The sequence below is a fragment of the Oxyura jamaicensis genome (genome assembly GCF_011077185.1).
Source record: "Oxyura jamaicensis isolate SHBP4307 breed ruddy duck chromosome 1 unlocalized genomic scaffold, BPBGC_Ojam_1.0 oxy1_random_OJ106646, whole genome shotgun sequence".
Taxonomy (NCBI): Eukaryota; Metazoa; Chordata; class Aves; order Anseriformes; family Anatidae; genus Oxyura; species Oxyura jamaicensis.
The window spans coordinates 20,897-47,101 of record NW_023303257.1 but is presented as its reverse complement, the minus strand read 5'-3'; the positions used below and the strand labels follow the sequence as shown (position 1 = coordinate 47,101).

At 50.1% G+C, this 26,205-nt stretch overlaps 1 protein-coding gene and 1 long non-coding RNA gene across 2 annotated transcripts in view; both read left to right on the top strand.

Annotated features, from left to right (window-relative positions):
* Positions 1-15,232: 15,232 nt before the first annotated feature.
* Positions 15,233-26,205, top strand: part of LOC118156964 (muskelin-like) — a 28,593-nt gene continuing 17,620 nt past the window's right edge. Inside the window, exon 1 of the mRNA XM_035311207.1 lies at positions 15,233-15,367. Within this exon, the coding sequence (XP_035167098.1) occupies positions 15,276-15,367 (92 nt within the window). The 5' untranslated portion in view covers positions 15,233-15,275. The remainder of the gene's footprint in view (positions 15,368-26,205) is intronic.
* LOC118156965 lies at positions 17,093-17,758 on the top strand. Its single transcript, XR_004746501.1, has 3 exons — positions 17,093-17,551; positions 17,586-17,591; positions 17,725-17,758. It is a non-coding gene; the product is annotated as an uncharacterized LOC118156965 (long non-coding RNA).

Here is a 26,205-nt window from a genome sequence, read left to right as displayed (position 1 = left end):
TGGCCAGCTTTTACGTTGGACGCTCAACTGGCCTTCAGCCACGGAAAGAGCCTTGTTGGGATTTTCCAGCCTTCTCCCTCACTACTGGCTTTTGCATGCTCTTCTTGCTCTCCCTTCAAGCAGAGATTTAAAAAAAATCCAAATTCCTGTTTTGCTTTCTAGCCCTTAGCTAGAATCCCTTCCCATCCACTCCCAACCGGTAAGAAGCACGTTTAGGAAGGTCTCCGAAGCGTAACCCATCCATCGCATGGGTGCGTGCCGTGGGCTCTTGCACTGGGATGGGGTGCTGAGGTTGACAGCTTCATCTTCATCCTCGCTGGCAGTGCTCCGTGGCCCACGGGAATCAGCCTTTTCTGATGTCTTCGTCACCTCGAGTGTGAGCTGATGGCGAGGGTTGTCCCCAAAATAAGAGGGAGAAACCTGGTTGGGGGTCAGGTGTCCCCCGTGTTGGCCTTGTTTTGCAAAAATACCCCGTTTTGAACCGGTGTTTCTGTGCTCACCATCCAGATGTGCAGCTGGGGAAGGGGGAAAGAAGCAGTTCAAGTGCAGATGCAGCCCACAGAAAGCCCCAACACCAGAAAAATAACTTCTCATTTTGCCTGTCATGATTACCTGCAGAACCCACGACTTAGTGTGCAGCCCTGTGATCACTGCTGAAATCATTGCCATTGCCACGCAGGGCAAACAGAAGCGGAGATGCCAACCTGCACGCTTGCTGACGGTGTTTTCCCTGTGTTTTACCTTTCAGGTCTTTCTGCTTTCCCAGCGAAGAGATTTCTCTGAAAGCATCTCAGAAATTGGGTGTGATTTTGCCAGCGGATCCTGGTGCGGGACGTGAGCAAGCTCACGCAAAGCCCCTGAAGGTCTTACTGTTTTATCTGCTTATGTTGGGGCTCAAGGAGACTAAGCAGCGAGGGAAGGTCATGGGCTTACGGGATGCTGGGGCTGGCAGGGACAAGCTCACCGCACCCCTGGCTGCAGCTCTGGGGGGAGAAAAAGCCCAGAAATGCCCCAACACTGGACCTCTGCAGCCTTTTTCTGCTGGACGAGGAGGTCATTTCACAAGGAAATGCCCCAGACGAGCCCCAAATACCCCATCAGTGCTCCTTACAAACTCTGCAGGGATGGGCTTTTATTTTTCAAATCACAGCCATTTGCCTCCTCTCTCCATGACAATAGTTGGCCCTTAGCGGGCTTTTTCCCTCCATTTAGCCTATGCCAGGGAGATCTGCAGTCATTTATAGAGAGGGAAACTGAGGCAAAGACAAGGTAAAGGATTTTTTTCAATGTCAAGGACTTGTGACTCCTCCAACTTTCTCCCCCAACATCCTGCCAATAGCTGGGAATCAGAAAATAGAAATACTTAGAAAAAAAAAGGGGGGGAAATAAAAATACTTAGGGAGAACATTCCCCAGAAAAGCACTGTGTTTTCAGCCTACATCCAAAGACTTTCCCCTCCTGCCTTGGGCAAGCCACCGAGTTTATTTGTGAGTCACAAATAATGCTGCCTCTTCCTGAGCAGCGTGAGGGTGCAGGCAGGGGAGCATTGCTAAAATCACCTGCTAACCCTGGATTTCAGAACCTGCTTCTCCTTTTCACCATTTAGCAACGCTTTTGCAGTTGCTGTTTATTTAGGAAGAACTATTTTACGGCAAAAGGTTTCCGAGTGGTGTTTTGACACCTGCCTCTCCTCCAAGAGGCTTGCATCCGAGATGCAGATGTGCCATGTACAGCAGCGGACTGTCGAAGGAGGTTCACTCTGAGCAGGTTTGGTGTATAGAGGGGCCTGATGTACATCACCTGCACTCTGGAGGCTGTGAGGATACTATTATTTGGGCTAAAATCACAGGCAGAGTTTTCGTCGACTCGCCACGCTGCATCAAGGCCCACGGATGGCACCGAGCAGGAACACGACGGGTGATTTTGTAAGCGCAAGTCAAAGGTGGGTGGAAAATGCATCCCGGGGGCTGGCTTGGTAGCACTTGGCTGCCTTCTGGAGCTTCACCAGGAAGTAAAAAAACGTACCTGGCACTTTGCAGCTGTAAATGAGGTCTTCCCAGCCACGTACAGAGCTTCCAGCCGCACAGATGCTACTTATCTTTGCGCTCTCCTGGAACAAAACCTCGCTTTATTTTTCTCACTTCCAAAATAAACTTCCTTTTCTGCACTCCCACAGAGAATCACCACCGGGAAGAAAAGCTGTGCAGAGCTTTCCATCCAGCAGATTGCCTCTCTGCTCCCTCTACCCTGAGAACCTGAAAGCAGAGCAGGGCTACTGTTTACAGAAAAAGGGAGAGCATTTAAAGCTGTCTTGTTTCTAAATACATCCATTTCTGATTGAAAGAAGCTGAGCTAGTCGCACTGAAAGAGCTAATTAAAATGTAAACAGCACCGCTTTTAATTGCCAGCGCTAAAAATTGTCATTATTTATTTTAAAAGTCGAGGTGCATAAGAATATGTGTTTAATTGCAAAAAGGAGGAGGAGGTGAATGTTAAACGTGCTGTGGAGATGCTGCAGGCTGAGAGCTCTGGCTGGCTGTTTCCATGAGAAAAAAAGCAGTGGGCTATTTTCCTCTGCAAGTCCTTCTCTGCTGTCACACAGTTTGATTTTCTTCTCTCATTTCGTGCATCTGTTTGTTTGTTTGGCCTTTCTTCTTCAAAACCTCGTTTTGCATCTTCTGCAATTCTCACTCCTGGAGGAGCCTGGAAATCAGTCCAACGTTTCAGGATCTGCCTCTATTGGATGTTTTTCTTTTCATGCTGGTAAATGGCTCGATTCTGTGTAATTAGTTAAAGATGTGAAGTGCCGACTAAGTGCTAAGTAATGTTACATAAGTGTAACGTATGGCAGACACACTGTGCCACAAAAAGCATAATAGTATTTTGCACTTAACTAGCACCTTTTACCCCAGGTTGGCAGAGCTCCTCACTCCCGCTGCTGGAGGCTGTCAGCACCCCAACAAATTAGGTTATTGTTTTAATACGAGTTTACAGCTGAGAAAACTGAGGCAGAGAGCAGTCGAGCCCGCGGGCGAGCACACAGCAAAGCCGGGCATCCCTCATGCCACCGCGGGCTCCGGCGAGGGCTGATGGTCCCTGCCCGGAGCTGGGTCCCCTAACCCCAAGGTGAGGGGGGCAGTTGTAGGATGGAGGATGTTTTTGTTGGGCTCCCTTTTGTAGGCAGGTTGAGGAGAGCATCTTCTGTTGCTCAGGAAGGCTTCCAGCCTGGAGGAAGGAATAGAAAGGGATGGAGAACCCAACTCTTCCCTATCCATGGTCAACTGCTTGTTAGAAAGAATAATTTCCTCTAGGGGTGGCAGGGTTCTGCTTCCAACCACGTGTTTTTGTAGGGTTTCCTCCTCTTACTGGTGAGCGAAGTCCTCTCCCTCCCTCCCCAAGGTGTCTTCTCATGCCCTTGACTTGATTTTGTAACTGTGCCCTCTTCAGGTTTTCAACATCCCCTGGTAAATTTGATTTCACGCCGTGTTTGTATGTTTAACAGGAATAATTCCAAACACCAAAAACAAGCCGTGCCCTGACTGGCGTTACATAGCATTTGTGATAATTGGATTCTCAGAAAGCCAAGCACTTTCTGGGTTTTAATGAGATTCAAACTTTAATTACTGTGTCCCTTTCTCAGGCATGCAGTAGAAGCAGGGAGGAAAATGACCACAATCAGGTCTTCGGCATGGTGCAAGGGATGGCCCTGACAGACTGCGCTTTGGTTCCCTAATGAGGGGGCCATGCAAGTTGGGCAGCCACTTTCTGGTGCATCATGGCCAACATTTATGCCCCTTAGGGTTTTGGCAACAGACCTCTGCTGTCTCCTCTTGGAGGAAGGGACCTCTCCGTTGGTGGAAAGCCAGCAGAGATGGCTCCTGGACCTGCAGGGCAAGAGGGAGAGAAGGATGTGTCAAGGATGGCATGGACGTCCACCAGGTCTTGACGATGACAAGGGTGGTCCTTGGGGTCCTGCAGGACCAGCATCAGCTTCTTGCAAGCCCCTTGCACGGCTCCTCTTCTCCTGCACGGCACAGATCCTGGGCAGATCTTGCCTGCAAGGCTCGATGAGTCATTTGCTGGCTTTCTCACTCCCCCGCCTCCATCCCGGAGGATGCGGTGTTTTGCCGAGCCTTATCTGCACTGAGGTTGGCGGAGGCAGATGAATGCAGAGGTTTCGGGTCTGCAGAGAGACGGCTTCAACGGAGGTTTGGGGTCATTAACCGAGGCACTCTGACTTCACCTGGGAGGAATCGAGACACTGCCTGGTCATCTGAGAGGGCCTATAAATTGCAGTGTTCAGCCTGTGCGGTGGTGTTTAGATCCAAGCCAAGACAAATTAATTTTTTTTTTTTTTAAAAAAAGGCTTTGTTGAGACACTGCATCAAATCCTTCACAAATGAGTGGATAAACTGCCTTTGCTCTGTTCTCACAACCACTCATTTTGTAGACTGAGAAAAACACTACCTCCATCCACGTGGTCTTCATAGCCCCATGGCTTAATGTTTGTTGTTCCCTCCTTCTTTAGACAGACAGAGATTTAGGTCATAGCCTTTCCCCTTGCTGCATTTGGGACTGAAGTCAGAGTTGCCAGGTAAAAATTTCCAAGGCTGCTCTTCTTTCCATTCCCCGACCTCTTTCCCAAGTTCCCGGCTATCTCCCTGGTTTTCCATCACTTGGAAAAGGTCACCGCTGCTGCTTCTTTCCCTCTCTCGACAATCTGGAGGACACGCTGTCCTTGCTAATACATCCGAGCATTTTCTTGGAATTCCTTTTTTTTCATTGCTAGCCGTTGTTGCGCACTCCAGATGCCTACGCAGGGAGATGTGACTGCTTCCTGCTGGCATTTCTTGACTACTTTTCAGGCTGGTGTTCTGGCAAACCCTTCACCTCCCTGAAAGTGCTCTGTAGTACCAAGCTCAGCGTTTCGTTGTTGCTCTTCCCATCACCTTTCGTTTCCAGTGCAAACCTGGCTTGATTCAGGCTTTCTTCTCCTCTTGCTTTGCCTTTTGCCATTTCCAGAGCAAATTATTTTTATCCTTGGAGCTGCGTATTCCTGGAGGGAGCCACGGTGGCTGCTGGTAAGCGCTCCCCAAGCATCGTTGGGCAATGTGTAGGGGTGTACTTGATGAGGTTATGGCACGCTCTTAGGCTTCCTCTGGTTCTGCACGGAGCCAGATTCCCCTCTTTTCTCAAAGATGACCTGTTTCATGGCAGAGGGCAGAAATAAGGGTCTTGGGGAAGGTAAGAGGACAAGCAGGAGAGCTCCCATGGGCTTTGGAGGCTCACCTTAAAGGCATGGGAAGCCTTAGATCCTAGCAAGACAAATTTTGGGATCAAAATGCCCACATAAAGGATCTTACCATGAGGCTTATGCAAAACAAATTCCTTCTCTCCCTGCAGCAACCGAGGACTTTGAATTTCCCTCAGGTACATTTGGATGGGCATGAGTACATCAGCAGGTAAGGTGTGATGACCTGTGCAGGAAGCAAGGTCCCTAGGGAGGTACCCTGGCTGGAGAAGGGCAAGCTGCCCTTCCTGCTGTGCATCCCATTGTACCCCGAACTGGAAGAAACTGGGATCTGTTTGGTTCATGTCAATGCAGCACAGCTCTGGGACAACCAGACTCCCTGCTTGGATGTCACCTCGTCTCCTGATCCAAAATAGCCAGCGTAAACCCACGCTGGATGAGGAACCTGCCTTTTTGCAGCACTTGCTGGGTGAATGATCTCTGGACCACGCATTTCCAGGTGCCCATGCTGAAGGACATGGTGACTCGGGTCATCCTCTTATCTTCTCCTCATTCTCAGCCATGTGGGGAGGTCCCTGAGCCCCTCTCAGTCCATGCACGTGGCAGCAGGTCAGGAAAGCAGCAGGGATGGCACTCAGCCTGCCAAGCCCACGCGGCTGCCTGCCTGCAAGCAGGAGCCTGTCCCAAGCCTTCAGCAGTCACAGGCCTCTGTGTCCCTCCTCTCCCCAGGAAGCAGATTGCAAAATCACACAACCACAGAGACGAGCAGTATCGGAACGGGCTCAGGCACCACTCCATGCCCATCTGTGGCTCCTGGGAAGCAGCTTCCTATGGAGCAGGAGAAGCTGAGTGTGGTGAGAAGTGAAGCTTCCCGCTGGGTACGCGGCTCTCCTGTCTCCAGAAAATAGAAATGCTTCCCTCTAATGGGCTAAAAACGCTGGGATCTATAGGAAATAATGGCCACCTTGCAACATGAGCAGCTGGATTTTGCTTTTGGACCCCCATGGTCCCTCTGCTCTGAGAGCATCAGCAGCCTTGACCCATTCCAGCCCTCCCTATGTCATCCCCCCAAGTAACCCCCAGCAAACCCCCCAGCACCAGCAGCATTTCCTCTTGCTCCTGCACATACAGATCCAGTGTGAAGGGCACAGGAGCAGCTGTGATGGCCCTGTCCCACGTGCTACCCCTCTGCAAGCTCCCACTGTCCCCTGGCCTCTCTTAGGGTCAGGTTCTGGACAGGACAGATGAGGCTGTTTGGGTGGATTTGCTGCTGAAGCAACCTCTGGAGGAAAAAACGTGCAACTTGTGATGCCCTGAATGCCCTGCCCTGCAAGAAGATGCTTATTCCTTCACATAAATTTATCTGTTGGTTCAAAAAACTTCATCCCACTTCATGGGAACAGTGAGTCCCCTTTATTTTCCACTTGAGCCCGAGGGTCTCAAGTGGAGCATCCAAGCCACGGTTCGGAGGACGATCATGATAAATAGGTATATCCTTCCCCAAGCCCTGCCCTTCCCAGAAGTGCTGCCAGTATTTCCACCTCCTTAATACAAACACAGGAACAGACACAACAGGAAGCGGTTCTCGAGGATAAAGAAGGCTTTTAGAGACTTCAGAGGCAGAGGCTGGGCACGGTCTCTCCCTGGGGAGCGCCGTGATGGGGCGGCGGGTTTGGCACGCGGCTCTTCCACGGCCGGCGACTCACCCATGGCAGCGCGCCTGCCAATTTTTGTATCTTCAGGCCTGGCAAACGAAAGGATGCTCTGCTTTTCCGGAGGTCAGGCATCACTCATCCTTACAGACGGCTTGCAAAGATGGGTGGATGCGAGCGGTGGGGAGGATCGGTTCTGGATTGTCGGTGTTTCTCCTCTCCTCGCTCCTGGACGTGGAGACATCCCTGCAGGGCGCAGAGAAGCTGCTGAGATGGTCTGTGGCTGGTTTACCACTGCTGGGAGGAAGCAAAGGGAGCTGGCATCTCCTCCAAGTGGCCACTTGACAGGAAACAGGGAGAGCCCAAGAACCTCCCTGGAAAAGTCATCTTTTGCGCGGATCAAAGCGTGAGACTGTCTCCAGGACGAGAAAATAAATAGAGAGCGTGAGAAACGTCAGCTCATTTAGAGAAGAGGCAGGAGGAGGAGAATGGGCTTCCCTGGTGTGGCCGGAAAGCCCAGGAGCTGGGCTCACAAAGGTGGGACACCAAATCACAGCAGCTTTTCCAGGATGGCACAGGGACAGAGCTGAGGGTTGGAGTTTTTTTTTTTTCTTTTTTTTTTTCTTTTTTTCCAGATCCAACGAGGTTCAAAACATTTGTTTGTGAAAGCCAAGCGTAATTAGCAGTGAGTCACGGAAAGCGTTGCTCCAGCCACGATGAAAACAAGGCGGCGCTGAAGGGTCTGCTGGTCGTCTGAAAGCTTCGAGAGCTTCAGCACAAGATTATTTCCTTAGCTGCACCGCTCTTGGGCACTCACTCTAAATTAAGCAGATGGGAGCAGAAGAGAGCTACGGCACGACTCTGAAAGGCAGACTATTAACCAAAGCGTCTCTCGGATGTTTAACCTCAAGAAGGCACCGTTGAAACCTCATCAATTATCATTGACGGACATGAGAAGGGCTTAAAGTTCATCCCTAACGAAATCTGCAGAATAATAAAAATTAAAGATACAAAATCTCTTTTTAGGTCAAGGCTGCTTCAGTCCCCAGGGAGAGTGCGACGGGTTTCTGTAAGGTGCTTCCCACTGTGCTGTGTGCATGCAATAAATGCATGCCAAGCAAACTTTCCCCAATGCATTTTGGTGACTCAGAAGATGTTGCTGATCAAGAACTATGCTACACTTACAGACACGAGCCCTTTCTGTGCTGCCCCAGGCACGTTCCCTGCCTTTGCTGGCATTCTTGCTTTTCTCGTTCCAAAGTCCACCGAGCTATTGTCACAGCTGTCCTCCTGGATCGCAAGCAGCTCGCTGCTGCCCTTGGCACCCCTCCTCCTTTAAACTCTTCACCCAAGTCCCCTGCCCTCAGCAGGCCAGTCATTGGGAGCGATGATCCTGGGGACACCCTGCCATCCCCAAATGGAAACCAAGGTTGAGCCCTTCGCTTCCCACTGTGCTGCTGACAGCAATACCACTTAGCTCTCCTGCCCTATGACGCATTACCCAAGCACCAGCTAATTATCCTGCCTGACTCCTTAGAAAGTAGGCAATTAAGTAGTTAGCTCCATTCTCCAGATGGGGAAACCCGGGCACAAAAAGAGGTTAGGGAAGGGGAAAGGCTGATCCTGTGGCGTAGGGCGGAGAGCATCCCTGCTGGTCGGAGGAGTGACGTGGAGCACGGTGCTCATCTTACCTATCTCAGCTGCCTGCACTGCGGCTGGGCTTCTTCTGGAGCAGGCACCAGAAGAGCAGCACCCCAGGAGAAGGATTGATCCTTGCCCAAATTGTGTCCTGTCACTGTAGGTTCAGTCATCTTACAGGAGGAGCACCCAAGGAGTCCACCCTCTCTGGGAAGGTGCAGGTGCCCCGAGCAGGCATTGCAAGTCCTCTCCAAACCGCAGATGTTGCCAGGATCAGTGCTCAGCAGGTCCCACATCCTGGAAATATTTTGCTGGTGTCACTTAGGCAGACTTTGGAGTGCGTTTTGGAGCACCCAAGGCCAGGGCACCACAACTCCCGTGGTGCAGAGAGCAGGCTGCAAACCCTGTCCTTGTGCTCCATCAGTGCCATGAACTGGGGCTGTCTGGAGGCACACAAGTGCTGAAACAAACTATTTTTAAAGCAGAGAGAAGGTGCTTAACAGAAAGGTCTTTAAAATACAGCAGCAGAAGGAGTCCAAGCCTAATAACAGGCGCTCCAGCCATTGTGACTAAGTACTCCATAAAAAGCGTAATTACGGCACTATAGCAACTATTGAATTCCAAGGCACATTTTGCATCTGAAACAGAGGCTGGAGCATCCTCTCTGGGTGATTCAGAGAAATAATCACAAGGCCCAGGCGCTCCTCTTGGAAGAGGGAAGAGGCACCGAGGGCGCGCGAGCACTGGAGAGGGTGGCACAGGGGTGGCATTCGAGAGGCACGTCCTACCGAAGCACCCAGGGCAACATTTGTGCCCATCTCAGCAGCTTTTCCTGCCCTCCAGCAGCCTGTTTCAGCTCAGCTGGGGCTGAGCACACCAGGGCACCAAGATTGTTTTTTCCTCGAGGTGGCTCAGAGCCGCTCGCATCCCTTAAATATTATTTTCTGACTCAGATGCTCTTTCCCCCCTTGTCCGGGGCACGTTGCTTTGCAGCTGGAGACTGGTGAATGAAGCTGAGTTACTGACCTTGATGCAAATAATATAAAAAAAAGTGTGCTTGTGCTTTGTAAAACACGCCTTTTCAAGCTGGCTTTTATGCAAAGAATGATGCCAATACGCACGTGGAGGCTCCGGTATTTAAGGCCCCTTTCAATCTTCCGGATTGCCAGTGAGCTCTTGGGCTGATTTAAGCCTTTAACCAAAGGACAGATGCTGCAAGAGCTGGTGAAGAGGGCTTGGGCAGGTATTTAAGTGCACGGCCTGGGAGCAGATGCTTGGATCAGGGCCGACGTAAGAGCAGCTCTGTTATTATGCTGAAGGAGGCATGGTTTTACTGCGTTACAAGGAGGTGCAGATGATTTTTGAGGCTTGCTCTCACCCCTTTTTAGTATGGAAATGCATCCAGACCCCACAGAAGATGGGTAAGCTTTGCAATTGATTTTTTTCCCAAGCTCGATAAGCTTTCCCAATTTTTTTCTCCATCATGTCATCAAAATGAGACAGGATAATTAGCAAGGACGCTTTGGGGAGCGATTCTGGAATTGCCCCTGGTTCTGCTCTGTCCTGTAGGTATTTTTCTTCGAAGATCCTGTGGGAGGGAGCACACATTTGGCTTTGGGAGATGCCAAGGGTGCAGCACAGGCAGGCAGGGTCCTTCCCCCTGCAGCCCCGGGTTAAAACCAAGCCCTGGCTCGGCAGAGGGAGCTCGGCGAGGTGAGCAAGCATTGCCAAAATCTGGTGTGACAATACCCCATCAGGCCAGCACTCCTCTTCCGCTCACAGAACAATAGGAGTTTACACAACTGCAACCCACTGGAGGTTTTCGCCTTACTTCAGGGCTGAAGCAACGAGACCCCAAACGTTACACAGCTCTGCCTCATGTCCTTGGCTCCGTCCCGCGTTGGAAGGAAACACGCTGTGGCCTGCGCTGCCAATGCTATTTCCTCCCGCTCGTCTTTAAAGGTCTCTTTTTCCAACAGCTGATGGGCTCCGCAGCTCCGGGGAGGACGTGAGATCCGGCTGGCCCACGGTCTAGCTGGTATGGCTGCGTGCCATGTTGTTGTTTGTATTGCTTTCATTTTTCTGGCGTTACTTGGCTCCTCCACGCAACTTGTTTTCATCCTGAACTATGCGCTCATTACATATCTCAACACCCACGCAGGTTTTGCATGAGGAAACTCGAAACACACGCGCAGCAGAGGAGCGGGTTTGTGCTGGGGACACACACACACACACACACACACACACGAGGTATTCGTCTCGAGGCAGACACAAACAATCTTCAAATCCCTGACCTGTCCGTGGTTGGGTTTCAAGTCTGCTGACGACAAGCGCGTTAACGCTGTGGGCGCATCCTCCTGGCGGAGGGAGGCAGGGGACGGCTCTTGGGGTCACCCTGGCCTCTCCTGGTGATCCCAGCTACTGTCCCAGGCACCCATCCAGGGACCTCCTGGCATGCTCCTCCACGTGCAGCAGGGACCCGCTTTTGCTGCTTGTTTCTGCTCTGCAGACAGGTCCTGCAGATACCAAGCCCTGCTGGAGGATTTCAGCCAGATCCCAAGCGATGGGGACGTTGTTTGCTTCCTAAGTGCCCTCTTTGGGTTATTTTTCCCCAAAGCAGCAGGTCTAAGAGGCTGCCAGAGGTGGCACAGGACAGCATCACTGCCATCACTGTGGATCCCGTTTTGTATTTATGCAGCAAAACCCTCGCAGAGCAGAGTCAGACACTCATGTTTTCCGAGTCTCTCCCATTTTTACGGCCCTGCCACTGAGCTCGGGCAGATGCAGCAAGCTCAGCTGGAGCCTCGCGAGCTGTCCAAACCTGCGGCACGCCGGGCTCCTCCCGGCTGTGCAAGGCCCTTTCTGAGCGTGGAAAAAACCCTCTCCTGCCACCACCTCCTAAAAGCATCTAAAACCTAGAGCCAGGCAGGCTGAGCCCGAGAAGCTGGGAGAGTCGCCTTGCAGCTCTGCAGCTTGCAATTGCTTTGCTCCCTCGCAGCCTTCCCCGCTTCCCGTGCTGCAGACGAGTAAAGATTTTTTTTTTTTTTTTTTCCAGGGCTGTCAGTACTGCATATTTCACCAGCTTTTGCTTCGCTTTAAGCCCAAAATGTGCTAAAAATAAGCTGGCTTGCAGTCCGCATCCTGATCCAGGCAGTAACAGGACGCCGGGTGGAGAAAGTCCCGGGGCGGTTTGCTCCGTGCAGCGGCGAGCAGGGAGCTGTTGGCTCTCACTCTGCCTCCTCCCTGCCGCAAGGCTGGCACTCACCACTCGTTTGCAGTCTCCAAAATTTCATGTTCGGAGGTTACAGGTCTCATATGGCATCGCTCCTCTTGGGCTGCTTGTTAGCCAGGCTCCAAACGCCGGGGTAGCATCCCTTCCCCTGGGGTTGGGATAATATTATTACCAAGATCCTTAGCAAACCATTTCCTTTAATGCTCCTGCAGTAAATGCCAGGAAAAAAAAAAAAAAAAAAAAAAGCCCCACAGGCAGAATTTTAGATAAGAGAAATCTTAAATGCCACAGGAAGGCTAAAAACTTGTAAAATTCTTGTTAGTGCAGCAGCAGAGGGAAGTGTGGAAGGTGGTGCCTCGCATGCAGCTTTTTCAGCACCTTGGGACTTTGATGCCAGCAAAACTGCGATGATCCCTGCTCCTGGGAAGGGGCCTTGAGATGAAGCCCTCGCTGCTTCCACTCACTTTTGAAATACTCCAAGGCTGCTGGATGAATTTTTCAGCCACAGTGGGATTTTGTTGCTGCATTCTCACTCGCTTTCCTAAAATAAAAGAGGGGAAAAAATAAAAATCCTTGCGTTAATTTAATCTAGCCCGGCATCTTGCTGTCCTGCCCGATAATATCTCCTCAATCTGTCATTTCCAACCGACAGCTGGTTATTTGCTGGTGGTTTATTTCCTTCCCACCCCCCCCCCGGTCTTGAAATATCTCCTCTGGTTTCTTGAGCATCCCAGAGCTGCCCCAGGATGTCCCAAACCTCCCTTCTGCTTTGATGGGGGCTCTGGGTGAAACCATCTCCCTCCTACAAGAAAAAACAGGTAACAACAGAGAAAAATGTCAAGGAATTTCCAACATACATGGTGAACTATGTAGGCGTTTGGGATTTCAGGTCCAGCCTCCTGGTGTGTGGCCATGCGGCGAGCAAAAGTGCCGGAAAATATCCTGGTGTGGAATGGAGATCCCAAGGGGAGCTTCCCTCCAAACTGGGGACAGCAACGCCATGCAGACATCCAAACATCCCAGCGCTGATGGCGAGCTCTTCAGCAGCATTGACAGAAATAAATAAATAAATAAAATAAAGTTAATAAATATGACAATGTGCAAGACTTGGAAAACCACTTGGGTTCCTTCCCGCTGTCTGGACCTCCAGGCTACCTCCCCACGAAGCATGCAGACGAGCTGTTGTATGGACTGAAGGAGAAAAAAATAACCCAAGGAAAAAGATAAAACAAAAAACAAACAAACAAACAAAATAAATATGACTAATTCTGGTAGTCTGTGCTCAGCCTGTGATTGCTCTCAAACAGGGCTGTTGGTCACGCGTTGAATCTGGGTACCACTCAGTCAGTGCCTTTCCGTTTTACTCGTTATTTATTTTTGTTTATGTATTTCCTGTTATTTATGGGGACTTTAATTACTCCAACTCCTTTCCGGGGAGAAAAAAAAATAATAAAACACAACAAAACAGCATGTTAAAACTGGCAGAACTGTCAAAACAAGCTTCTCCTGGTCCTTCCCACGAAGCAGAGACACAGCAAAACACCCAGCTAACAACATGGAGACGGGGAGAAGAGCGACGGGGATCGCTGCAAGAGCGATTTTGACAGACCCTCTTCCCCACACCCTGGACCCTATACCCCACTGGGTATCCCCCTGCAGCCCCACAGCCCCCTACAGCCCCATAATCCCCCTTGGGCCCCATAGGTCACCACAGCCCCATAGAACATCCCCCTACAGTCCCATATCCCTGTATAGCTCTATGGCCTACCATAGGCCCATGGGATGTATCCCCCTTAGGCCCCATATCCCCCTGCAGGCCTATGGGGCACCACCCTCCAGCCCCATAGCCCCCTACAGACCCATAGGACATTCCCCTACATACCTATATACCCCTTGGACCCTATATCCCCTTACAACCCCATGGGGCATTCTCTTATAGCCCCATATACCCTTTGGACTCCATATTCCCCTACAGCCCAATGCGGCATTCCCCTACAGCCCCATATAACCCTTCAGCCCCATATCCCCCTTCAGCCCTGTAGGACATTCCCTTACAGCCCCATATACCCCTTGGGCCCCATATCCCTCTACAGCCCCATGGGACATGCCCCCACAGCCTCATATACCCCCTGGACCCCATATTCCCCTACGGCCCAATGAGGCATTCCCCTACAGCCCCATATCCCCCTACAGCCCCAGGGGGCATTCCCTTATGGCCCTGTATACCCCTTGGGCCCTATATCCCCCTACAGGCCCATAGGACATTCCCTTACAGCCCCATATGTCCCTTGGCCGCATATCCCCCCTAAAGCCCCAAAGGGCATTCCCCTACAGCCCTACATACCCCTTGGGGTCCATATCCCCCTACAGCCCCTTAGGGCATTCCCCTACAGCCCCATATAACCCTTGGGCCCAATATCCCCTTACAGCCCCATAGGGCAATCCCCTACAGCCCCATTTGCCCCTTGGACCCCATTTCCCCCCCTACAGCCCCATAGGACATTCCCCTACATACCTATATACCCCTTGGACCCCATATCCCCCTACAGCCCCATATCCTCCTACAGCCCCATACACCCCTACAGCCCCATACACCCCTACAGCCTCATATTCCCACTACAGCCTCATGGGGCACCATTCCCCTACAGCCCCATATAACCCTTGGGCCCAATCTCCCCTTACAGCCCCATAGGGCAATCCCCTACAGCCCCATTTGCCCCTTGGACCCCATTTCCCCCCTACAGCCCCATAGGACATTCCCCTACATACCTATATACCCCTTGGACCCCATATCCCCCTACAACCCCATGGGGCATTCCCTTATAGCCCCATTTACCCCTTGGACCCCATATCCCCCTACAGCCCCATATCCCCCTACAGCCCCATATCCCCCTACAGCCCCATACAACCCTACAGCCCCATACAACCCTACAGCCCCATACAACCCTACAGCCCCATACAACCCTACAGCCCCATACAACCCTACAGCCCCATATTCCCACTACAGCCTCATGGGGCACCATTCCCCTACAGCCCTATATACCCCTTGAACTCTATATCCCCCTACAGCCCCATGGGACATTCCCCCACAGCCTCATATACCCCTTGGACCCCATACACCCCTACAGCCCCATACGCCCCTACAGCCCCATATTCCCCCTACAGCCCCATACACCCCTACAGCCCCATATTCCCCCTACAGCCCCATATTCCCCCTACAGCCCCATATTCCCCCTACAGCCCCATATCCCCCTACAGCCCCATATCCCCCTACAGCCCCATAGGACATTCCCCTAGAGCCCCATCAGCCCCATATCCCCTTACAACCCCACAAAACACTCCCCAAACCTTACCCCCCCCTTTCCCTAACCTGCCCCCAGACCCCACATCCCCTTACCCCCCCAAAATCCCGGCGCGGCCCCTTTAAGAGCGAGCCCCGCCCCCTTTTCCCCCCTCCCCTCCCCTCCGCGATCGCTGCCGGGCCGCGGGTGCCGACTCCAAGATGGCGGCGGCGGGGCCGGCGGGCCCGGAGAGCCGGGTGCTGGGCTACGGCCTGCACCGCTGGAGCAGCTTCTCCTCCTCCTACCTGCCCGAGTGAGCCCGGCGGGGGGCTTGGGCGCCGGGGGGGCACCGGGAGGGGACGGGGGGATCCGGGGGAAGGGGTACGGCCTGCCTCGGGGGGCTGGGGCCTGGCGGGGAACGGGGTTGGGGGGGTTGTGAGGGGGTTTGGGGGCTGTGAGGGGGGGGAAGGGGGGTGGGTGGGGGGCTGTGTGTGAGGGTGGGGGGTCGGAAGGGTTTTGGGGGAAGGTGTGTGGGAAATGGGGGTGTTCTGTGGGGTTTGGGGGATGTGTGTGAGGGGAGGGGTGTTCTGTAGGGATTTGGGGGTGTGGGTGAGAAGGAGGGGGTAAAAAAGGGCTTTGGGGGGCTGTGTGTGTGTGGGGGTCGGAAGGGTTTTGGGGGAAGGTGTGTGGGAAATGGGGGTGCTCTGTGGGGTCTGGGGGAGGTGTGTGAGGGAAGGAGTGTTCTGTAGGGATTTGGGGAAATGTGTGTGGGAAATTGGGGTGTTCTGTGGGGATTTAGGGGTGTGTGAGAGGGAGGGGGGTGAAAAGGTTTTGGGGGGCAGTGTGTGAGGGGAGGGCGCGTTCAGTAGGGTTTTGGGGGGCTGTGTGTGGGAAAAGGGGTTGTTCTGCGGGGTTTTGGGGCTGTGTGTGAGGCAGGGGGTAGGAAGGTTTTCGGGGGGGTTGTGTGTGGGAAAAGGGGGTGATCAGTGGGATTTTGGGGCTGTGCGTGAGAGGGAGGGGGGTGAAAAGGTTTTTTGGGGGACTCTGGGGAGGGGTTTTGGGGGTCGTGTGTGGGGAAAGGGGTGGGAAGGTTTTTGGGGGGCTGTGTATGAGGGAGGGGTTTGGGATCAAATCGGTAGGGATTTGGGATTGTGAGTGGGAAGGTACGGACAGGTTTTGGGGGGTTGTGTGTGAGTGGGGGCTGGTGGAAAGGTTTTTGGGGGCAGCGTGTGGGTGTTGAACAGGGTTTTGGGGAGCTGCTTTTGGGGAGGGGGTGGTCAGTAGGGTTTGGGGGGCTGTGAGTGAGAGGAGTTGTAAAGGTTTTGGGGTGCTGCGTATGGGGATGGGGTGGGGTGTTCAGTAGGGTTATGGGACTTTGTGAGAGGGAGGGGCGGTAAAAGTTTTGGGGGGCTGTGTGTGGGGAGGGGTTTTGGGGGGCTGTGAATGAGTGGTGGGGCGGTGAAAAGGTTTTGGGGGGTTGTGTGGGGGGAGGTAGAAAGGTTTTGGGGAGATTGTGTGTATGGGGAGGGGGTGTTCAGCAGGGTTTTGGGGGTCTGTGGGGTGATGGTCAGCTTGGGGGGGTGTGTTTGGGGACAGTGATGGTCAGAAGGCTGGGGGGCTTGGAGGGGATGAGGGGACAGTGAGTTTGGTGGGACTGTGGGAGGGCTGGTGAGAAATTTTGGGGAGAGCTGCGATTTACATGGGGTTTGGGGGGAAAAGGGTCACCTGGTGCCCGACTTGTGATGTTTGGGAATTTAGGAGCAGCCCGGAGTTGTGCTTCAGAGCAATGGCTCTGCACCACACTGCTAACGTGTGCCCATCCTCAGTGGGATCCTTGGCCTCCTGGCAGGCTGCTTATGGCCTGTTAAGCTTCCCTGATTATTGAAAGCAAAATCTGGGATGAAAACACCGTGGTCCAGCCGTTTGGGTTTTTCTGCCCCTTTCTGCGGCCCTTCAGGTCTGGGGGATTATTGGAAATACTTCGTTTGGGCACCATACTCACTGCAGGGCACAGAGCCTTGTCTAATGATTGCACTGAGTTTAGTAACCTGGGGTTAAGATAACTCTGCCACCCGGGTTCATAAAGCAGCAGATAATTTAGCTGTTAATTGTTAATTTCACGGATTATCTCAATTTGCTGAAACGAGGTAAAACTTTAACAGAAGTTTTGCTGCCTAAACGCACAGAGGTTTTATCTTTCCGTAGCTTTCCTTGTTTAGATATTAAAAAGAACCAAGTTCCTTTCTAATTAATTATTTTTGGTGATAACGAAGTAATCCTTTTGGCCTTTTTTTGGTTAAAAAAGCATTTTTTTCAGGTCTGCAATCGTGCTCGTAGTTATAAATTGTTGGCTGCTGAAGGAAGGGTTGACAGTCCAGTATTGATCTCCCTGACGCAACACACAAAGATAACTCTTTCACCTCGAAGCACCTTTCTGAGGCTCCCGTTAGCCCTTTTTGCCACCTTCTTGTGAGGATTTAATGCTCTCGTGGCACCTGTAGTGCTGCCCGAAGTCCTTCATGTCATTGCAGTCCGTGGTACGATTCCCCTCCCTGTAACAGGGCCGGTGTTTTATGAACGCGTGACCTTGCATTTGGCTGGTTTTTAAGGCAGTGTTTGAAAGTGTTTATCGATAAAAGCGGCTGGAAGCAGCTTTGTGGCAGCGTTCAGCAGTCCTGGCGATGATGGGGCTGTTCTCCAGCACGTTGACCCCGGTGCAAGGTGTCCTGGTCCCACCTCTCACGTGCTGATTTCTGAGCAGCCCTGGAAACACGAGGCAGGGTTGTGGTGGAAGAGGCCCTCAGCAAGATTTGGTTTGCACTTGCTGCCTGCTGACGTTTGATTCCCACCTTCTGGGAGAGAGCTTGAACGTGGTCTGGAGGGGAAGAGGAAGGCTCTGACCTGGGGTTGAAGATCAGAGTCTCGAAAGGTGGAAACTCAGGAAGGAAATCCTAGAGGAGAGTGGTGTTTAGGGATGGAGGGGAGGTGGAAGACTTCAAAATTGCTGTTAAGGGAATGTAAGGTACTGTGGGATGAACGTGCAGATAGAGCTGAACGTCGTCTTGCTATTTATTTAACACGTGGATCAGAAGTGTGCTTTTCTGGAAGGATAATGGAAATACCCCATGCAGTGGGTGACCTCCCTGCCCACGGCAGGGGCTGGAACCAAGGGGGTCTTTAAGGTCCCTTCCAAGCTGAGCTGTTGTATGACTCTATGAATTCTGGTTAGGCCATAATTTAGATAAGTTTGGTACCATAACTAAGAAGTTGCAGGGTTTCCTAAGAAGTTATGGTTTCCACTTTAACCCTAAAGGGTCTCCGGCTGCCCCATATGCAGGAACACACGACTCCGTTCAGTGTGTGGCTTGCTTAGTGCTGCTGTGGTGCTGTGAGTGAAGTGCTCGTGGAAGAGGAGCAGAGTGCATTACCCGTGTTCTGTGTCAGACAAGCATGATTTAAACATGTGTCTTAATCAGTTACGTGGTTTTAAATGTAAAAATCAAAGCTGAGATATAAAATTTTCACTGCTGCTGTCTGTGGAAGGAACTGGATATCTAGTGTCTTCTGCGTATCGGATGCCGAAGTGACACTGAATCTTCTCAGAACACCAAAAGTCGCCCAATAACTGTAATTTTTCACTGAAACGCCAACAAACAAAAACCCACCCTGTTTTCAAAGACCTGTCTGGCCATGTTCTCGTTTAGGATCAGCAATCTGTTGATGACCACCAGTTTTCTGTAAGTGACGGAGCGTTTTCTTGCAGTGAGCATTAACTTCTCTGTTGTGCTTGGTGGTACAAGGGGACTGGTAAGTGCCCAACCCAGTTTCAGGCTGTGTTACCAGTGCTACGTTCATCTCCATGTTTGCACAGACCTTTCCAAATGTCAGGTGAGGATTGTCCTTCTCCAGTCTGCAGAGGAACAGCCCTAGGGGTTCACAGATGGCCGGAACTGTCTTCTGCTGGCTTGTAGCTACCAGCAGCTACATTGGCTTGGAAATTACTTAAAACTATCTGTGTTGAACTGAATGAGTTGGTCTGATGTCCAGTCCAGTCTGTGTTTTAGGGCAAATTGTGCCTTTGGGAAGAAAACTGGTCCAAGAGCAAGTTTGCTCTTGAAATGTGGTGTTTCCAGAGAGCACTCTATATCGAGAGGCTTCAGCCTGTCCAGCTTGGAAAACGTTCAGCCCAGCCAGTCGCTGATGCTTCCTCATCGGATCCTGCCTTGCCTCTTCATGCTTTCTCCCCAAAATACAGGAGCCAAGTGGGAGATGTCCCCCAAGGGACCACCCTGAGGACTTCCCCACCATCAGCAGTGTGGTCACTTGGTGCAGGTCACACAAAATTCTGGTGTAGCTCCACGTGCCCCGAGAGAGGCAGACCTGGACTTTATTCCCCTCTCCCTCCTCCGGCTGTCCGCAGAAAGTGATGAGCTCAGGCGCTTCTTTTTTTGGACAGGGAGGGAATAAACAATTTATAGAAGGTAATATAACCCCCGTTCAATCTTCCTTTTTTTGGTAAGGGAGAGGACCAAAACCTATCTCTTTGTTTTCGGGGAGAAGCACTTTGTATCCTCATCTTTCCAACAGCCTACTTTTTGTACTTGCTCCAGTTCAAATTTGCTGCTGGTGAATGCAAGGAGTGGTGCTGTGCTGCCTGCAGTGGCAATCATGTGCCCTTCTCTGCTGGAAAGTGCTTCAGTGCTGTGTCCTGGGACCACGGCTTTCTAGTGGTTGCATCAGATTCCTGACTCATGGCATCTTGTAACTGGCAAATGCGCCCAGGTCCTTCTGGCACTTTCACACGGACTAACGAGTTTTTTTTTTTTAAACAGTATTATTCCGGTCCTGCAGCTTTGCTAGGAACTTTCATCCCATTGCTTTTGCTCAGATCTTCAGTCATTTGGATCTTCCTCTATGATACCTCTGTAGAAGAAGGTCAGAATATTTCCAGAATATTTATTTGTATTTTCAGATTATTTTTTTTTATTGACGCTTCTCCAAGTTATTTCTTGTGCTACTAAGAATATAAGATGGGTTTCTAAGCTGATGATTCAATGCCAACAGTCTCCTTCTCCTAAAAGTTAGTCACTTTTTTGTTGCAACCCCTTGTTACTTATTTCACTGTCAGCTATTCCAGTAATTCCAGTCTTTTCCAGTGCAACACTTCACGAGGTGCTATATTGAGTGCTGAAGCCTGGATAACTCTGTTCCTTTCCTAAAAGGCTTACTGGAGAAGTCAGGGGAAAGTAAAGTAAGCAAAAGATACTTCGGTAGTCAAGTTAGGAGTGACTGGGAGCCTTCCAAAGTGAGAATGCATTTTTTTTTTTCTTTCTTTTTCACTAAGATACAGCAGAAAGTTCCTGCTCAGACTTACCAACAGTCTGTTGCTGTCCCGTGTTTACCCTTGTGTTTACAAATCTCAGATGTTACAGAGCATTAGCAACCGGGTGCTGAGAATGTGCATAATGACCTGCTTTTTGGGCAAGGTCCATAGGATTTTAAACAAAAAAAAAAAAAAGAAAATATCCTGAATTCCAGGCAGGACAAAACGCGTGTTTGTGGCTAGTGGAAGAGGATTGCGAGTTCTCCCTCCGAGCAGGTGACAGCGATGAGTCAGTTCTGTATCTGGTGGCTTCGTAAATCTTGTTACAGACGGATCCAGGTCTTGAAGGATCTCGCCCTTGAGCTGAGGTCAGAAATGTCTGACACAAAGGTTTGCTTTTCCTATTTTGCTTTCTGCTTACCGAGTTCTGGGTCCTTAATTAGGTGAAGCCGTCTCCTGTTGAGGTCTCGCTGGTTCAAAACTGCCCAAACTGTGGAGCAGCAAAGCCCTTTAGAGCTTTCCTGGCAGGGCAAACCGCTCCTCATCCATGTGCTGGACATCTTAATGCTGCTTCTTGTTTCTCATGGTTTCTTAAGTAACTCTGGTTACGTAGCCCTGAGGACTTCCACTTTAGGTGTAGAACCACAACTGCTTTTGCACCTTTAAGCCTGCGTGTTGTTTTTTCAGCTTCATTTGTCAGCATTTCCAGTTTGACTTGAACATTTTAATTTAGCCAGTTCTTTGCTGTAGTCACTTCATCTAGAGATGAGGGGAGCGGAGCAGACACACCCGCTGGCCATCTGGAGTTACGTGCTCGTGCTGTATTTGCAATTAATCGATACTTTTACCAGTTGCTAAAATGGGCTGGGGATGCAAACATTGGCTGATGAAGTGAGCTGAGTGATGCTGGTCCCTGGCTGATTCCAGCAAGCCCTATGCATAGAAACATTCCCAGATCTGCTTCTCTTCAGCATCCTCTTAAAAAGTTTTTTCACGTGTGGCTTTTTTTGGATATTTCTACAAATTTGCCTTCTTGCTTGCAACATGTCTATAGCCTCGAATTCTTCTCTGCAAGCTGAAATAGAGTACTTTGGAAACCAAATATTTCTGTAGGAAATAGTTAACTACAGGTTGCGTACACAAGTACTGGGTGATTTTCTGTCTGACAACGCGGTGAAAACATGAAGTGATGAGGAAGAAAAAGATCAAAAGGGTGAAAGTGAAAATAAGCACAAAATTATTAAGTTCATGCCCTACATTGGCATGAGAAGTCTGATAGCTCTTCATGGAAGTTTCTTCCCAGGTGAAGGCACAAATGCTGTGGTAGGTGAAGAAATTTTTGTTGAAATACAGCCATTGTTTAGGAGGCTGGGCAGTTTTATTTGCTGCCAGAAGGCTGAAGGTGAACTGCTAATTGCTGTGGTCCCACGGTGTGACGAAGCTGGCAGAATCTCTAACGTCCAGCCCTGGCATTTTTGGGGAACATTAAGATCGTAAGATTTTCATCGGAGGCGTTAACATCGCCGGACTATGGATCATTCGTTCTGTGCGTGGTTTATATCCTTCAAGCTTAATGAAAGCTGGCTAGATTGTGATTACTAATTACTTGCTTAAAGAGTAAAACTAGTTGGAGCAGAGCGCATTTTCCTCGCGGAGGCTGTTGTTATTGCTGAGACAGCATGTACAGTCTGATCCTTTTTTTTATGGCAAAGAATATATCTTCTTATTCAGCACATTCATCTTTTTAGCAAATCGCTGTTGAAATGCGCTGTTAACTTTATCACCATGATTGATTTTTATGATGTGATCAAGATTTTTCTGTTGAGGCTAAGTGGTGTATTCAGTACTTAGCTGGAGGTCAAATTTTGTCAGCTTCCAACGCAAGCCAGTGCTTGATTTATTTTAATTACATGTTAATATAAACCTCTAATGATAAATGTATATATTTTGACTACAGCCTGTAGAATTTTGTAGGAGCAGTGGATTTCAAGTGTAGCTTGGTTTGAATTCAATAATACAGCAGCTGCTGGGAGGAAAAGGAAGGAGCAGTGAAGACATTGAGTGGTTTGTCACCTTACTTAGTTGCTGTTTTAGCTATTACTTGACACTCAGCACACCTAACTTTGGAGAAATTATTTCCTGGATCAGTTTAAATCGAGGAACACGACCATGTATGTGAGTTGAGGACAGCAGCCCACGTGGCAGGTGGGCTGAGAAGGCTCGCTGTGCTGCCGCTGCCTTCTGCGGTGCCTGGAAAATGGCCTGAAATTGGTGGGGGGTGAAAGCTGTGCTGGTCATTTTGGGTTTGGATGTGCTCTCTGAACTGATTTTCCTCCCCAGCCTGGGTTTGGTGTCACTGTCAAGCCCTGGGAGGCAGCCCGAGGTGGAAGGAAAAAAAGCTGGATTAGGTAAATGTGACCCGTGAGTAAGGAATTGCTGAACAAGTTCCCACCCTCCTCTCTCATGACTGAGTTGCCACTGCTGACTTTCGGTTTGTCTTCTAAAAAAAGCTGCCTTCTGGTACAGGATTTGGAAACTGCCGAATGTGGAAGGAAGGCTGCTTTGGGAGCTGTCGTCTGCTGGAGCATGAATTCATGTATCGTGCTGCAAAATAAGGAATTCTTCCATAACGCAGCACCATGGGCAAGTAGTTCTGAGTTCCGACTTACAGCATGGCTCCCCGACCAACTAGTAGTTCTTGAGATCACTCTAATGATTTGTTATTTTCCTGGGTCTGTATTTTGTGAGATAACCTTCATTTTGAAAGGGAAACCTACCCTGTGGAGGTGTTTCTGCCTGGAACCAGGAGGAGTTTTATGTCCAAGTTAGGTTAAAAAAAAATAGTTCTGTGGTTGACCTCAGTTTGGACGCGAGGGGCTTCAGTCTGTTCTGTTGAACGTAGTCTTCTTTAAATTCATTCACAGGCATCAGTTCTTTGGGTGAATGTTTTACCGAGTGTGAAGTTACAGTGCTGAGGAGTATTAAAGAAGTGTTCGTGGCTTCTGTCATGGCTTGTATCTTGACATGCAATCAGTCTGGTTTCTGTGGATTCCTCCTCTGAGTGAAAATGCAAAGTGGCACATAAAAACATGGCTGCGGTGCTGTGAAATCATGGGACACCTAAGCCCTCTACTTGGCCTTGGTCAGATTTTTCCATGTGTGCGTTAGTTAAGCAAAACCGCTCCCAACAGGGCTGCGATGCTTCAGAATACAGCACAGGGACAGCACAGGGGATTCACCCAGACATGTGCCAGACACAGCTCACCTCCAACCTCCCTGTGTAGTGTTAGGGGGCTCCACTACCAGTGGAAGAAGATTTGGGAAGTTCAGGTTCAGGGACTTCTCTGTTAAATGCCATCAGTAGAAATCTCCGTGTTCCAATACCAGCTACACTGCATTTTTTCAGCAAGGGGCAAGTTTTCCTAAATTAAAACAATTTTATTACAAAGCGGCAGCGGCCGTTATCGTCCTGAACTCCAGCAAATTTTTACTGCAGTGTTTCCTCTATTGACTACAGATCCAACGAGCTGCAGAACATAATCTCCTCATCTTTGCTGAATATTGCAGGGTAGAGTTTGTGCTATTCTTAGTCTTCTTATCAGGCCTGGGATTTATTTCTGTTCTGGAAACCTCCACTTCAGTTGCCTGCACGCTGTGATGCTGTTGTTCGTAGTTTGTAGATGACTTCGGAAGCTGGATTTCAAACGTCCTTGAGTCTTAGATGTGTAGAAATGAGCACTTGAATATGAGAAGAAATGGTTCCAGGTAGTCTCGTGTGCACTAACATCAATTCACTGGCTGGTCAGCTGCAAATAAAATCATTATGAAAGCAGCAGTTCATCACAGAGTCAATGAGGTTGGTCAAGACCTATTCCGATGCTCCCAACATGGAGCCGGGACCTCTCGCTGCTCAGGAGTTGGGTTGCTTGGTGCTTTGATGCAGTCAGAAGTTGAGGCTGTGCTTTAGGGTTCTTGAGCGTGGCTGGAGCAGAAATTAATTACTGGGACGCTCGCTGTGCCAATACAGTTGTTGAAATGCTCAACTCCTGGCACGCCCAGAGGAAGAACCATCGCAGCAGGATGAAGGCATGAAGGGATGCGGGGCGAGGAGGAGCACCGGAGGTTTCTGTGCCCACATCATTTTGCACTTAAGGAGAGGTTTGTTTGTACCAGGGGCCTTTGTCTGTCTTTGGGTGGCAACGATGAAAGGCAGCAGAAGTTTAAAAACACGAAACCAACTGATCCTTGAAAGATATAATTGAGAAACTGATTTTCACGAGCCTATCTCAGACCAGAGCTCAGTGGTGCCTGTTTGGCTGTCTAGCGCAACCGGTTGTGATCTGACGGGTGCGTTTCTGTAAGGTGGTCGCTAAATGCAAGTTTTTATATGCTGTACTTGCCTAGCTGTTTTTCTTTTGACAAAAGTGCATTCGTAATAAATTGCACGTGTTTGTGAAGCGGCTGCTGAGAAGTTGGAAATAAATTTGACCGTTGAGTTGGCAAACCTCGCGACAACGCAGCATTTCAGGGTGCGTGCTTACGTACGCTATTGCCTCCAGCTTCCTTGAACTTACTCAGCAAGAGGTCCTCCCTTAGCTCTTCGTACTGGGGTTAAGAAGTCCTCTGTTAACTATTTAAGCCAAGCTTCAAACAAAAAATACCGTTTCTTCACTGTATCTGTGCACTGCCTAGTACTTGTGCGTGGTTTACTGCGTTCCAACACAGAAATTTCCATGTCCTCATGCCCTTCTGCCGTGTGAGGTAGGGAACTTGCACAACAGAAAGGAGAGAAACTTTGCAGTGAAATCTGGAAAGCTTTTTGAAATGCTTTAGGAGGGAGCTTGTAGATGCATCTTGCTCTTAAAACATTGTGGCTAGGCAGTTTGAAATCAGTGTTAATTAAAAGTGTGTGGGAGCTGCAGTGAGTTGTAGGGAGAAAAATTTCCCTAGTTGTTTCCAGCCCTATGGAATAGGGTTTAGGGTTTTTGGTGGTGGTTTTTGTGTATGTGGGGGGGTTCTTCCCCTTGGTTAAGATTGTTCTAGTGTCTAGGCTGGACAAAAGCACCTCTGTTGCTGCTTTGTACTGGTGGGGCTGGAGGTTCCCCACGTTCCACGTGGTTGGCCTCATGCATCTTAGTCCTCCCTGAAGTGGACTGGATGGAAATTTTAGTCCTCGTTCCTAGTTACTAGTCTGCCCTGGAATGGTTCTAGGAAAAAATAACGTAAAAAAGACTTGGGCAACCCTGATGAAAGTACTATGTCGGTTTTTGGTCAGCTGCTTCTTGCTCAGCACTCCCACCTCTTTTTGCCATGTACTGTTGTGGTACCTCGTGGTTTTCCAGCAGGGCTACATCCGACTTCCGCATCCTCTTGGGGATGTGTGTGCCCTTTTCTGCACAGCTGCTCTCTGGCCGTGCCAAGCAAAGCTAATGTTTTGGAGTTTTTTATTCTTCAGGACTTGTTTCTAAAGTCATCGTCTTCTTTAATAGCAGCTTCATGAAAATATTTAGGTTAGGTGCAAATTATATCAGCCTAAAACCGAATTTGCCATACATTTTGCAAAGTCCCCTCCCTTTTCACCCCCCTTCCTCAAAGGCAAGCTCACCCCTTATGATTGTCACGTCTGAAACCACAGAGCTTTGCACAGCCAACTCCTCTGGAAGCGCCAAGTGCAGGGACATCACTGTAATCCCGGTGGAGATCGGCCCGCGGTTGGTGCAGCGTGTAGGACAGAGTTTGGGTTGGTAAATAGAGAATTTACCTGTTTCCAGCAGCTGTGAGAGCAGTGTGTGCATGGGTAATAAAAAGAAATTTCCCCTCGGTTCTGC